Source organism: Protopterus annectens, chromosome 11.part0 (assembly GCF_019279795.1).
Source record: "Protopterus annectens isolate FY-2018-M chromosome 11.part0, PAN1.0, whole genome shotgun sequence".
In the NCBI taxonomy this organism is placed as follows: domain Eukaryota; kingdom Metazoa; phylum Chordata; order Ceratodontiformes; family Protopteridae; genus Protopterus; species Protopterus annectens.
Genome location: NC_056745.1, coordinates 1,206,114,929 through 1,206,128,196, shown reverse-complemented (window position 1 = coordinate 1,206,128,196; position 13,268 = coordinate 1,206,114,929). Strand labels below are relative to the sequence as shown.

General features: G+C 39.7%; 1 protein-coding gene across 3 annotated transcripts in view; it reads left to right on the top strand.

The window, feature by feature from the left end:
* PPP6R2 (protein phosphatase 6 regulatory subunit 2) overlaps positions 1-13,268 on the top strand; it is a 4,227,669-nt gene that overhangs the window by 3,934,534 nt on the left and 279,867 nt on the right. For 2 of the 3 annotated variants that reach the window (XM_044088566.1, XM_044088565.1), the window contains exon 23: positions 2,860-2,883. The exons of the other annotated variant lie outside the window; for it this stretch is intronic. In XM_044088566.1, the coding sequence (XP_043944501.1) occupies positions 2,860-2,883 (24 nt within the window). The remainder of the gene's footprint in view (positions 1-2,859; positions 2,884-13,268) is intronic. 3 annotated transcript variants of the gene reach the window in all.

Genomic DNA, 13,268 nt, shown 5'->3' with positions numbered 1-13,268 from the left:
AGCTGCTTGGATGGTAGGGTTTTAATTCCTTTTAGACACATGTTTACTGAGGATGTACAGCAAATACTAATGGATGCAAGAAAGCCTGCTACTGGACGATCATATATTAGCAAATGGAAAAGGTTTGCTAGTTTGTGCCAACAACATAACCAGCACCCATTCAGGGCTAGAAGTTCTCTTGTTTTACAATATTTGTGTGAGTTACTATCTTATGGCCTTTCTTAATTCTCTGTTATGGTTCATTTAGCAGCCATTTCAGCATGCTTGCCCTCTTTCAGTGCAGTCTCATGTCAGAATGTTTTTGAAAGGGGGCTGCACAAGAGGCCTCCAAGTAAATTGGTGGTCCCTTTTGGGATCTTAATTTTGTGGTAGAGAAGTTAAGACTTGATCCATGTGAACCAGCTAACCTGGTTGACTTGAGGTTCTTAACATGGAAAACAGTTTTACTGATTAATCTGACCTCTGCAAGAAGTCTTTCTGAATTGTAAGCTTTTATGGTGAGTCATTACTATTTCATTTTACAAAGGGAGAAGGTTTCTTTAAGAATCTGCCCTTTTTGCCTGAAGTGGTCTTTGAGTTTACTGTAAGCAAAACTATCCATCTCCCCATTTTCTTTCCTGAACCTAAAAATTAGAGAATGGATACTTCATACATTGGATGTCTGCAGAAAACTCAAGATACTATCTTGACAGAACTAAGTATTTCAGATTAATTGCCCATTTCTTGTTAATCTAAGAAGAAGGGACAACCTGTGTCAAAACAGACTATTTCCAAATGGTTATCTAAGGCTATTAGCTTTTGTTGTTCTAACCATAACAAAACTATTCCAGGCCAGGTCAGATTCCACTATACCAGGGCCTTGACTTAATCTATGGCTTTTTTGGAAAGGTTGCATTCTAGAAACTACTGCTTGATCCTGTGCACATACTTTTACAAATCATTATAAGCTTGATTTCTTCTCTAGGTCCAGGTCAGGCTTTGCTAGGACCATTCTCCAGGGGCTCCTGGGACTTTTTCCGTTCCACTTCCCAAATTTAATAAGCTAGAGTAATCTACCCATATAGCTAAGGGTACAGCAGCAGTGGTCAATGTGATGTACATAGTACAGTTGTGTAAGTAAACTTACTACATACTGCTGCAGTAGCTGCTCTCACCTTCCATCCCTCTTGTTTTTTTGGTGTGTGTTTTTTATGCCAGGGTGTGGACATTTATTTCTTGTTGTTCCTAGAATTGTCTTTTTAGAGCTAAGCCTCCTCGTCTCTGTTGGCAGGGATGCTCAAAAGGGCTTGGCACCCAAACTTTTCTTTTAGTCACTTCAGCTCGAGGTGCCTGACAGTTTGGGCATTCAGAAGGTGTCCTGAAGCTTTGGAAGCCAGCCGGCTATTATATCCTTGGCAGGATATAACCCGTATAGCTATGACTTCTGCAGTAGTGATCATTCAGACATCTTCTGGCATGGTAAGTTTCAAACAACTGTACTTTCCCTCCAGTCCATTAGGGGAAAAAAGTGCTACATACCATTGATGTGCACTGGCAGATGTTTTTTTCTGGATACATCTTAATTATGTATTCAGACCAGCTGTTTATTGCTTTTGCAAGAGGGATGGAAGACCTGTCAACAGACAAATTGTATCCAAGGGGACTGCAAATTACATTGCTTTCTGTTGCACTCACCATGGGAAACAAACCCCTGTTTCTTTTAGGGTGCACTCTACTAGGGCCATGGCTGCTACTGTGGCCTATCTGAAAAGGGGGGGGATCTCCATGCAGGCTGTGATGGAAGTGCAATCCAGTCATCTGTCCACACCTTTACCAAGCATTTTAATGTAGGAAGCATGTCCAGGACCAGGACAGGGTTTCCCTTAGCCATCTTGCTAGGCTTGGTGTCCCCTGCTCCTATGTTAAATTAACCACCCATTCTTAGCTAGCTGTGTGAGTCATCCAGAGAGTCATTACTGCATCAGTGAACTGCAAAGAACACAGGACATCTGTGTTAGGAACTTTTAATTGTAGATATTTGAGTAGGATCACTGTTGCAGTCCCAGTTCCCTCCCCTCTACTCCCTCTCTCTTTCTTGACTAATATATACTCTGTTCACCTTTCCACCAATCCCTGTAGAAGTTCTTCTCCTGATGAGCCTTTTACAACCTTTTGATACTGGGCTGGTTGTGCCCTGGACCATGGGCAACTATGATCTGAGTCTGGAGCATGAAAGACCTGAAGATGATGACGACCAACTACCCTTTATAACACTTCCCTAATGTCAGGATTGGTATTTGGGATGGCCTTCAGGTTCCTGTGTATGGGAATCCCAGTAGTTAATATTGCAACAATGAATCTACTTGAACATGTGCCATTATGACAAACGTGTAACAGTTGTGCTTTATCCTTGTATCTTTTAATCATTGATACCTGTAGTCCTCCACTAGTAAGGAACTGAGGAGAGGAGCAGCCTCCATCCCCTTTTTGTGAACATGCCTATATTGGCACAATGGCAGCATGTTTTGGGGACCATGTCCCAATGCTGAAGAAGAATATTTTTGCACATTGTCATAGAATGGTGGTACTGTATACCTACTGAGATGTTATCATTGATCTAGTTTTGTGGTAAGTACTTGTGCAGCTAAACTTTCAAACACTAGAAATGTTACTGTAGAGTTCTTACTAGTAGAATTTGTGATGCAGTTGAATTGTGCTTCATTTGGTTATGCAAGTCTCCAGAACTGTAAGATTGTGTAGTCATGCTTGTTAAATGGATGCTGCTAAAGGGGCTATATCTGTTTTTATGAAAACCATTGTATGTCTCTTTCTCTTTCTCTCTCTTTTTTTCCACTTCCTCTTGCTTCTGACCTTGCTCAGAATATTTAGGCCTGCAGTTCGAGGGTATGTAAGTTGTAGAACTTGTGAAAGCTTTGAATATACAGGTGGAACAGTGGGCCTCCTTTGTTAACACTTACTTATAAACATGCCATGACATTCCTCTTTGTCTTTTGATAAAACATCACTTGTCAACTGTTGGAGCTGTTGTTTGTCTGTAGCTGTGTGCTGATATAGGAACCGTCAGGTCAGTATCAGCCTTACAAGTATTCTATATGTGAATTAAACCAAAAGCTATGTTATGTTGGAAAAGGCATTGCAGTGCCAAAGTCCTAAATCTCAACATCCATAAAGTAAGCCCCACACAGAAACAATCTTATTTTAGAACCTTCTGCTTTTTTTGTGTAAGGTTACTCCAAAGATGAAGTAAAGATTTTTACAGCATGACAAATCAAAATTTTAAAGCAAGTTTTCAAAGCAAACATTGCTTGCACTATTGCTCACTCTACCTAAATGTAAACTAATTGATAGTTTATAGAAATTAAACAAGACATCTATTCATGCTTTTCATGATTATCAGTATGTTGTTTTAGAGTACCACTTCTATGCACAGTGATCCAGATATTTGTCAAATCTTTAATATACATTGCTCCCATTTATTCCTAAGTATACTTTTTTGTAAGCCCAGAAATGTTAGAAATACCATGTTCTTATTCGTTTATCATGGAATTTTATTGATGTATATGTAAATCTGTCCATCCATCCATCCACAACCCCTTTTTCCCATTTTTGCATATGGGGTTGGAGTGCCACTTGAACAGTGACAATCATCTAGAGCAAAGGTTTACACTGCCGGGTGGCTAGTCCTACTGTGGTAGTTTTTCAGTATGACACACTCTTACACACTGTCACACCTATGGCCAATTTAGAGTGTCCAATCCACCTACTGCATGTCTTTGGAATGTGGAAGGAAACCCATGCAAATACAGGGGAGGACATGCAGACTCTGCACAGGAGGCCCCCCCAGCTGAGAATCAAACCGGGGAAACCTCTTGCTGTGAGGCAACAATGCTATCCATTGTGCCACTCTGGTAAATAAAATACAAATGCCATAATGTAATATAACCAATAGGTTGCAGGTTTTTTTTTTTTTTTTTTTTTTATAATTTGTATAACTGTACCAATGTGGAAGTACACCTAAAGTATGAAAGGTGTAATCTCGGCATAAAATGCTCCTGTGATGCTTTTTTCTCTTGAGTTGTAAAGTCAAGCAGGATTTCTTAATTAAGCCTTGGCAAATGCAGTCACAAGTACACTTCACTCTTATTGATACATTGGAAATGTTTTGTTAGCATTAAGTAAAGTGACTATTTAGACTGCATACAGATGTCTGGAATACTGGCCTGTATGAGTTCAGTTACACTTTTCTGCTGGGTGATCTAAGAGATACCTGCGGATCCTTAGATCCCATGTAAGTACATCTTCATATGATACACTGGAGGGCACATTGAAAAAGTTTACAGATCAGTTTTACTTATGACTCAGTGACTGTTTATCTATTTTGGAATGCTGGGTTTGCCACCTTGTATACTGTTGACATGTCCTTAATTCATAGGATCATAGTATATTAAGTACTGCAGAATAACAGATATGACTGCTGCCACATTTTCTTATACAGTCTTCATCTACTAAATGTTGTGAAGTAGATGGCTGCCACCTGAAAAAGATCAAGGAATCCCCCCTGCAGTAATTGTCACCTGTTTTATTTTGATAAAATAAAAAAACATTGCCATTGCCCTAAATCTCCAGATTTTAACAGACATGTGGTTTGCCATTTTTAGAAAAAAAATCAGTTATGTATACCGAAGGGAATTCTTCAGTTGTGTTTAGTTTGTGCTAAATTATTATTTACTTGGCTAACAAAATAAGCCCTATACTGTCCTTCTGAATATTCAATGTTTTCCTATTGCCAAACTCTTCCTTTGTTGTCATTTGTGTTGCATGAAATGTAGGTTGCTCGGTTGTTTTACCCCTGTGTTGTTCTTCCCATTCTCAGTGCATGGTAAACATTAAAGTTTCTGCTTTGATAGGGCTTTTGCAGCAGGTAACACCATTATAGTTGATGTTTTTTTGTTGTCTGGTTCTGGAAAAAAGTTTACTTCTGTTATTATAAGTAAATGGGTGCCACCCCTTGGCTGTGTCACTGTGTACTTGATGCTTGTGTGTGTAAGGTGAACTCTGCATATCTTTCCTAGTTCTTTACTCCAAAAAACAAGTTGCTCTGTAGGCAAACCTGACTCTTGCATACAGTAAATGTGCACGTACACGGGTGTTTGCACACTCATGCACCCACTCTGAAAAACTTAAGAAGAGTTTCTTTTCTTGGAAGTTAACTGTTAAGGAAAATTATGAGAAAAATTGACTGAAAATGGAAAATAATGAGCCTCCATACCATTAGATGAAAGATGGAAAAATATTACTTGTTGCACACATTTATCTGAAAGATCTTTTGCTGTGGTGGTACTGTATTTTTCGTGGATCTCCTGCTGCATGTAACCCTAGATCAGATATCAGTGACCCTTCTCTATTGGTATGCGTTTGCATATTTCCTTCTTTTACTGTTTTCAGTTCTGTTATTTTCATCTGAATTCCTACAATAGGGGTTGCATGTAATCTACTCTGATGGAAGCATCTTGTTTGATTGATCAATGACACTTTCAATGAAGGAATTTTTGCATTGTTAAAACAAATAATACTCCGCAAATATATATAGCTATATTTAGGTTTACTATCACAATCTCGCACCAACATTGGGTGAGTTATCAGATTTCCGAACAGGAAGATTGGAAATCAAACCATCGAACAAAAAAAAGACAGAAGGAGGTATTTCAAAAAAGTCAACATCTCAGAAATGTCGAATTTTTCAAAAATACCACACTTCCAGTCAACAGCAAAGAATGTTTTGCAGGGGGGGGCAAGCCCCCCTGCACCCCTCGTGGGGGGGGGCTGCCCCCCACACACACATACCCTGCTACTTATATATATAAACTCCGAGATCCCACTATAGTGAGGGGAAAGGGTACATTTCCTGATCCCCACTATAGTGCGATCTGCATTCAAAATGTTGAAATTCACAACGCTGTTGTGCATTTCAACTTTTTTTTTTTCGTTATTTACAAATGTTGAATTGGGCGTTTGTACTTACGGAACTCAAACGAAGTCTGATTGCCCTTTTCATAGTAAACTGATATATATATATATATATATATATATATATATATATGTGTGTGTGTGTGTATGTATGTGTGTTTTAATGTGTTAATTGAAAAATGCATTTTGGTTTCAGTGGTTTTGCAGTGTCTATATGTGTCTTTCAAGTGGTTTGGGGTGTGTTGAAACAGTTTAACTGTTATGTTCGCAGTGTTTTTGTGATCCACAACTTTAGTTATGAGGCAGTTTAGAGTGTTAGTAAATGGTGGTATATATCCTTTCTCTGCAGTTGTGCGATTGAAGTAAAGGGGTGGGGTGTAGCAATGCTTGCCAACCTCCTTCAAAAAATGTCTTTCTGCGTTATCTAAGAATCTTTAGTAAAACTGCATTTCTGCATAGAGCTGTGAAATTTTAGGCATTTTATTTAATTCCCAAAGTACTCCCTGTTTGGAATTCAGTGTTATGGCAGGAACCTCCCTCAGCGCATACTATGAAATCAAATACCTCGCCAAGAGTGTATGACTATCCATTAGACACGTAAGGTCTTTTTTGCTGTTTGCATGATTTAAGTAGCAATCCTGATGCTCATTATAGTAGATACTACCACAGTTAGTGCTTGAAAAGGTTAAGTTGTTCGCGTTTTTGTGGCCACCATATCAGGAGCTAGAACCCACTCCAGCATTGTCTTTATTGCTTGGGAGAGGAGCACAACTGCATTGCTTTAATTACCAGAGTTTCAGCCCAGCCCACCTGAAGGGTACGCCAGACAAAAGTGTTGGCTTGTTTCACTTCTGGCAGAATGACGTTCAAGAGATCTCTGCACTCATATTCACAGGGGGGTTCTCCACCCATTCCCAAGACATGCTGCAGCACTGTAAAACAAGGAACCAGAGGGTAGAAACTGGTCATACTATCCTTTAGGTATAGCCCACCTTGAAATGGTCTTTTGTTTCCACTCTTCTGTTTCTGGTTTCTTGTATTAGGAGATCTCAGGTTTGCAAACATCTTCCATTTTTTGAAGGTGAGCTCTTTTTCTGTCTTCATCTTAGAGCCCCCTGTCCAGTGCCTCATGTCTGTTGCCAGGTCTGCTGGCCTCCTGCTACACCCCAGATTTCACCCACTAGGGCTGAAGCCAGCTCAGAAGCTAAGGGCTTCCTGGGTGTCTAGCTTTCCACATCTGCCAGGTGTGGGGTGTTGTTTTTATGACATACCTTGTTGATACCCTTCCCTTGTGGTTCCTCTGCTCAAGTCCTGGGGCAGGTGTGCAATGGAGATGTCACCCTGTATCTATAGCAACTCAGACATGCCCCCACCCCATGCCTCATTGGACATGCCTCTTGATAGTGATATCCCCAACTTCTACTAAGGATTGTTACCAGAGGTGCATAAAAGACCGCCCTACCCCCCCAAGAATGGTAACACTCATCCCTGTCTGGTGCTCCGTCCATTGCCTGAGCTGCTGATTGAACCTGGGTCAGCTTGATCATAGTCAGGGCTTTATCTCTGTGTGCCACAAGAGCAGCACCATCTTCCATATTATTTGATGATTAAGGAGAAATGCACACCACTTGCAGACACTTTGGATGGTTCCGTCTGGGACTATAAGTAGTGCTTATTCCCCTGAACAGCCAGAGCACGCTTGTGAGGAGCTTGCTTCTGGGAAATGTTTTTTTAGGGTCATCTTTTTTAATTCCTCCAAGTCTTTTGGGTTTCTAATAGCAAGATGGAAACGCATGACATTCCCAAGTCAAAGTATGATTAAAGTTCATGAAATTAGTATTGTTTCAGTCTTTGACATTAGCCAGAAGTGCTCTTCACAGCACTCGCAGTGTGCCCAGTAATGACTCCTTCTGCAATTTATCTGGAGTTACATGTTATCGGTAACATATCTAAGCACGATTTTAAATTCTTTTTTGAAAGACCCGTTGCTCTTACTACTATTGGAACTGTCTGGGTATTCTTGTTCCACATTGCCCTTCTTTCTGACTGTAAATCCTGGTATTTTATAACTTTGTGTCTCTCTGTACGTAAGACACTGTAGTCACTGAGTGTAGCAATTTCAGTGATCACTGCTACTTTTGTCTTCTTTTCATGAACTGCTATATCTGGTTTTGTCACATCTATTTTTTGAACTGTTGGTAATAGCTGAGCCCATGTGATATAAACTTAATCATTTTCTATAATGCTTTGTGGCTTATGGTTCCAGTGTTTTTCAACTATTTCAGTATTGTAATTTTTTATTATTTATTTTATTTAACATTTGTTTACCGGGAAAGTCCGACTTGGAACGAAGCCAGTTTTCAGTGGAGGCCCAGGGAGAAGTGCTTCAGCCAAGAATCAAACCAGAGAACCTCTTGCTGTGAGGCGACAAGGCTACTGCTCCAGTACTGCGCCGTAATGATTGCACAGTCCCCAATGCAACCTGTTTTGCCACATTATTATGCCTTTCAGTAGATCTACTTTAGTATATCGAATTAACACTACACCAAAATGCACATAATCAAGACGACAAAAACATTGAAAATTAAAAACAGTGAAAACTAAAAATATCGAACATTGCAAGGTTGAATTTTCTGTTATTTTTGTTATCCTCTCATATTACTATATATATAAGCATTCTCACTGCTGTGGTTTGTACTAAGTATTGGCAAAAACATATTTGTGGATATTATGTATTACGCACCTGGCACTCTTGGCGTTGTTTGCAGTACCACCGATGCTGTTTACAGTACCATCAAGTCCCAAAAAGAAATACATGTCCTGGAAGGATACATATATCATTCAAAAAGGAGTTTTAAAACTAAGTATTAACCATATAAGTATAAAGCTACAGATATCTGCAAAGGTAGCATTACCCTTATTCCTGGCCTGACTCCAATCCTACACATTAACTTAAAAAGCACCCCTATCTTATAGTACTGCTATACAATGTATTTCGTCACAGTTTAGCATATGGTGTTACTTTCGTCAGGGTTTCTCACATTCTGCCTGCTTTGTGTTGAAAATAAGTCCTGGATTTAGTGTTTGACATTCTGATTACAAATACACAAAACGGAATACAGCAGAAGATAAACATGCTAAATAACACAGACTTGCTTCCTAATTGTCACGATTCCCTTCTTAGTGGACAAATGCAATTTAAGATCACCTTTGTTACTTCCTTATTTCCTTGGGAAAAGAAAAAAAAAACTGTGTTAGAATATACAGTATAAGCAAAAAATTATGTTATGAAACTCTTGGTATTGTATAAGCCTGAAGCACTTACACCACATAGTAAAAGCATAAGCACAATATTTGTAAGAAATATAACACCAGGCAAACAAACAGATGTTTAACACTGCCACTAATAAACTAAAAAAGCAATCATTGCTGCAAAAACAAAGGTAACCGATTTTATTAAAGCTGTAACAACAGTTTTTGAAAATGTAAAATGGAAAGTTTATAAAAAATGGAATTGTCCCTTTAATGTGCATTCTACTTGATGTGGATTTATGTGGAATGTACTGAAAAGTTTTCTGTTCGAGATTCGTTTTCACGAATGAGAGAAGATGCTTTACTATTTCTTTTAAAAACTGTATATAGGGTGTTATGAGCAATGCGTGATATTTACAAGCACTTTTTCAGTGTAAAGGGTTTCGTTTTTCTTTTTTTTTTTTTTTTTTTTTTTAGTTTGTTATTTTTGTTATTGTTGTCTTGATTTTAGTGTTAATTTGACGTACTAAAGTAGATCCCTTTCGTTGTACAGTCCTTTTGCCATTAGTATTTTCAACCAGCAACAAGATGTGTGATTGTTTCCAAATCTGTTTTAAAAAAAACCTACATTTGCCTGTTTCTCCCACATGTTCAATGGACTTTGTAAACCAACGTGTACGTAGTCCACTGTCTTGTGCCGCCAATATTAACCTTTCGTCTTTTGGTATAAATTCACCTCTGCTTAGCAATTCCTGGATCCTGATCATTGTGAGGTTGTTCCAAGAGTTTTCTGTACTTGCAACTACATTTATGCATTTTCCACATATCTTGCCTTCTCATCTGATCGTTCACCTTATATTCTTTCTTTTGTTTTTTGGCACATTCAGTTGCTGCCTGATTGTTATTTACGTCTGGTTTGATTTCCATTCCCACTTGACACCAACATGCTTCTGCTAAACTAAGCAGGAGAGTCATCTTAGACTTATTCTCCTCATGTTTTAAAACTTTCACTACACTTGGGTGTTGTGAGGTCAGCAGATATATTTGCAGTTCTACAATTGCAGATCTATACATGTGAGACCCATATCTCCTTTAGAACGGGGAATGTATAGTATTGATATACACTGATTTTTATAAATCATTTGATGAGCATGAAGCATCCTTCATGTTTTCCTGTCTAACTGATACAAAACCTTTTGGGGCCAGTCAAACACTTCAAAACTGTATGTTAGGACAGGGAGAACAAATTGGTTTATAGCTTGAACTTTGTTCCTAGACATCAGTTCTGTTTTCAGTATTAATTTTAGTCTTCTAAAATATTCCTTACTAAGTTTTATTCACATTTGATAATGCTTTATTGTTGATCCTTCGTTAGTTCACAAATATTTATACACTCCGTCTTGCTCAAGTTCTTTTATATCACATTACTGTCCCAAGATGATGATGTCTTTCGTGTTTCACTGTTGCAGTCATCACATTTGGGTTATCTGCTTGAAGTAGCCCTCAGCTGGCCTGATTATCAAAGTCTTGGGTCCTGCGTCGGTTGCTGTCTCATCTTCCGTGATGTCAGGTAGTCAGAGGTATAAAGCATGCAGCCGACGAAATTACATCTGTCTTTCTTGCCGTGCGGTGCCCGAAGCAGAAGCAGTTCGCAAGTGCTGGTCGGCCAACTCCTGAAATTTTCATTTTTGAGTTTCAGAACCGAAGTCTTCAACTAAAGCTAAGTACCCCATTGGGGAAACTTTTTCTTGCTCTAAACTGATGTCAGTAAAAGTCAGTAATTGTATTTCTTGTAAAAAGCAAATACCTCACAAAGATTTTCATTCGTACTGTATTCCTTGTCTAGCCTTGACCACAAAGTACCTCGCTGTCAGTTTTGTGCCTTATTTAAGCAACGAACTATTCGTCGTCGATATATTTACGCTTCTAAATATTTTGATACTCGGTTCAATTATCCAGATATGTCTTTGGTAAGCCATCCGACTACCGACATTCCGAAAAAACGCAAAGATAAAGGCAGAGACAGGCTGCCTAGGTCCAGAGCTGCCAATGATGCTTCTCCTAAGCCAGTCGCCAGTTCGCCGGTACTCAGTGAGGCGCTTTCGCAGCCCCTGATACCCGCTACTTCAGATATGCAGGCCTCTACTGAGACCCATTTGGAGTCTGGTATGCCGCGAGATACTTCAACTGTGGAACCTGCGGATGTCTCTACCTTGGATGGGTCCAGAGCTGCTGTGCAGGCACCGGCTTCTGAGGGTGTATTCAGGCCGACTGACTTGCATATTAAACCGACGCCATCTTCTTCTAGGCCTAAAACTCAGATTATACCTAGAAAACTGATACCCAGACCGCATGGTCAGGCCTCTATGCCTAAAAAAACAGATGATAAGAATGGCTGAAGACCTTATTACTTTAATCAGGGGAAGCCAACCTTCTGCCTCTAAGAGACCTAGGGCTGAATTTGCTTATGATACTTCTGACCAGGATTCTGAAATTTCTGTTTCCTCTGATGACCAGGATTTACCTTTGTCTACCTATGAGGATTCTGATGCAGAGGACTCTATTCCCTCTGCTTCCCCCTCAGAAGATTTCACTTTTGGTTAAACCCTGCATACTCTTAGGGAGCACTTTCGCGGGGAAAGCCAGGATTACTCTGATTCTAAAAAGAAGCTGAGGGATTTCTTACTCCTGCCCCAGCACAGGCCTTTAGCTATCCCTCCTGTACTAGACTTTGTTGATGATGCCTTTTCTGAATTAAGCTTGGCCCCTGACTCTGTACCTCCTGCTCCCAGAAAACCTGATAGATATTACAGGGTTCCTGACTCTCACAAGTTCCTTTTTAAAAATCCTACTGCAGATCCTGAGACCTACTACTACTGCCAAAAATCCTACCCCCTCTGATAGAAACTCCAGAGCGCTGGATAGATGGGGTAAGAAAGTATACACTTCTGCAACTTTGGCTATTAGGGCCTTAAACTGCCAGTTTCATATGTTAAAGTATCAGCAGCATATCATTGGATTGCTTAAACAGAAAATTATGTTGATTCCTGACTGTGCTGAAAATAAGAATTTACAGGATTTAATGCATTCTGCTGAACAGGTTGGAAAGCATACTTTGCAATGTGGTCACTGGGTCTGTACTTAGAAGGCATGCTTGGCTTAAGGAGCAAATTTTGCCAGATTATGTTAAAGCTAAATTACTGGATGCTCCCTTAAACCAATAGAAAAATAACAGAAAACGAACAACTGATTTAAACAAGTTACCCAATTAACCAGAAAAAAGCTAAAAACTGAGCCCTGCTCCAGCAGTCTTCAATCAGACAAGTTCTAACTGCACACTCCTGTTGCTCGGGTGCTTCTCCAAAAAAGATGGCCTGGGTCAGTGCTCAAGTTATACAAACAAAGCTAGATTCAGCAGACCTGAATCTGGTCTATGCTGCAGCAACAAGGCGCACCATTTTCAGAAAGAAACAGTTCAAATAGGCAGGCACAATAAGCCTGTGACCAGAAGAGGAAAAGGCACAAGGTTTCTACTCAAGACTTTTCTTGGTACCCAGAAAAGACAACTCTTGGCGTCCTATCCTGGACCTTTCTATATTAAACGCCTTTTTGGTGATACCAAAATTCAAGATGCTAACTCTTATAGGTTCATACTAGGCTATCTGCCCAAGGGCATTTATAAGCCTAGCCCATAGTTATTTGGCTTTCGCCACCCCTTTAGTTTGAATAAAACTATGCCTATTATTTTGCTGTGCCTCTGTCAAGCAGTGACATTGAAGTAATCCCTGGGGTATATCTGCGATCCCCCATCCATTGGTCAAGATTCCTCTTGAACAAGGCCAGCGAGGTGCTCTGCCTCACATGTACCGGGATTTTGTTCCACAGCATAGGGAGTCTCTGGGTGATGAATCTGTCCCTCCAGCACATTCTATTAATAACCGTGTCAAGGTTTAAGTCTCCCGCCCTTGTGTTTCTGAGGGATCTAGATTTTTTGAGGTGAAGCATATTCATCAAATCAGGGTTTGACATGGCCTTATATGTCAGGCACA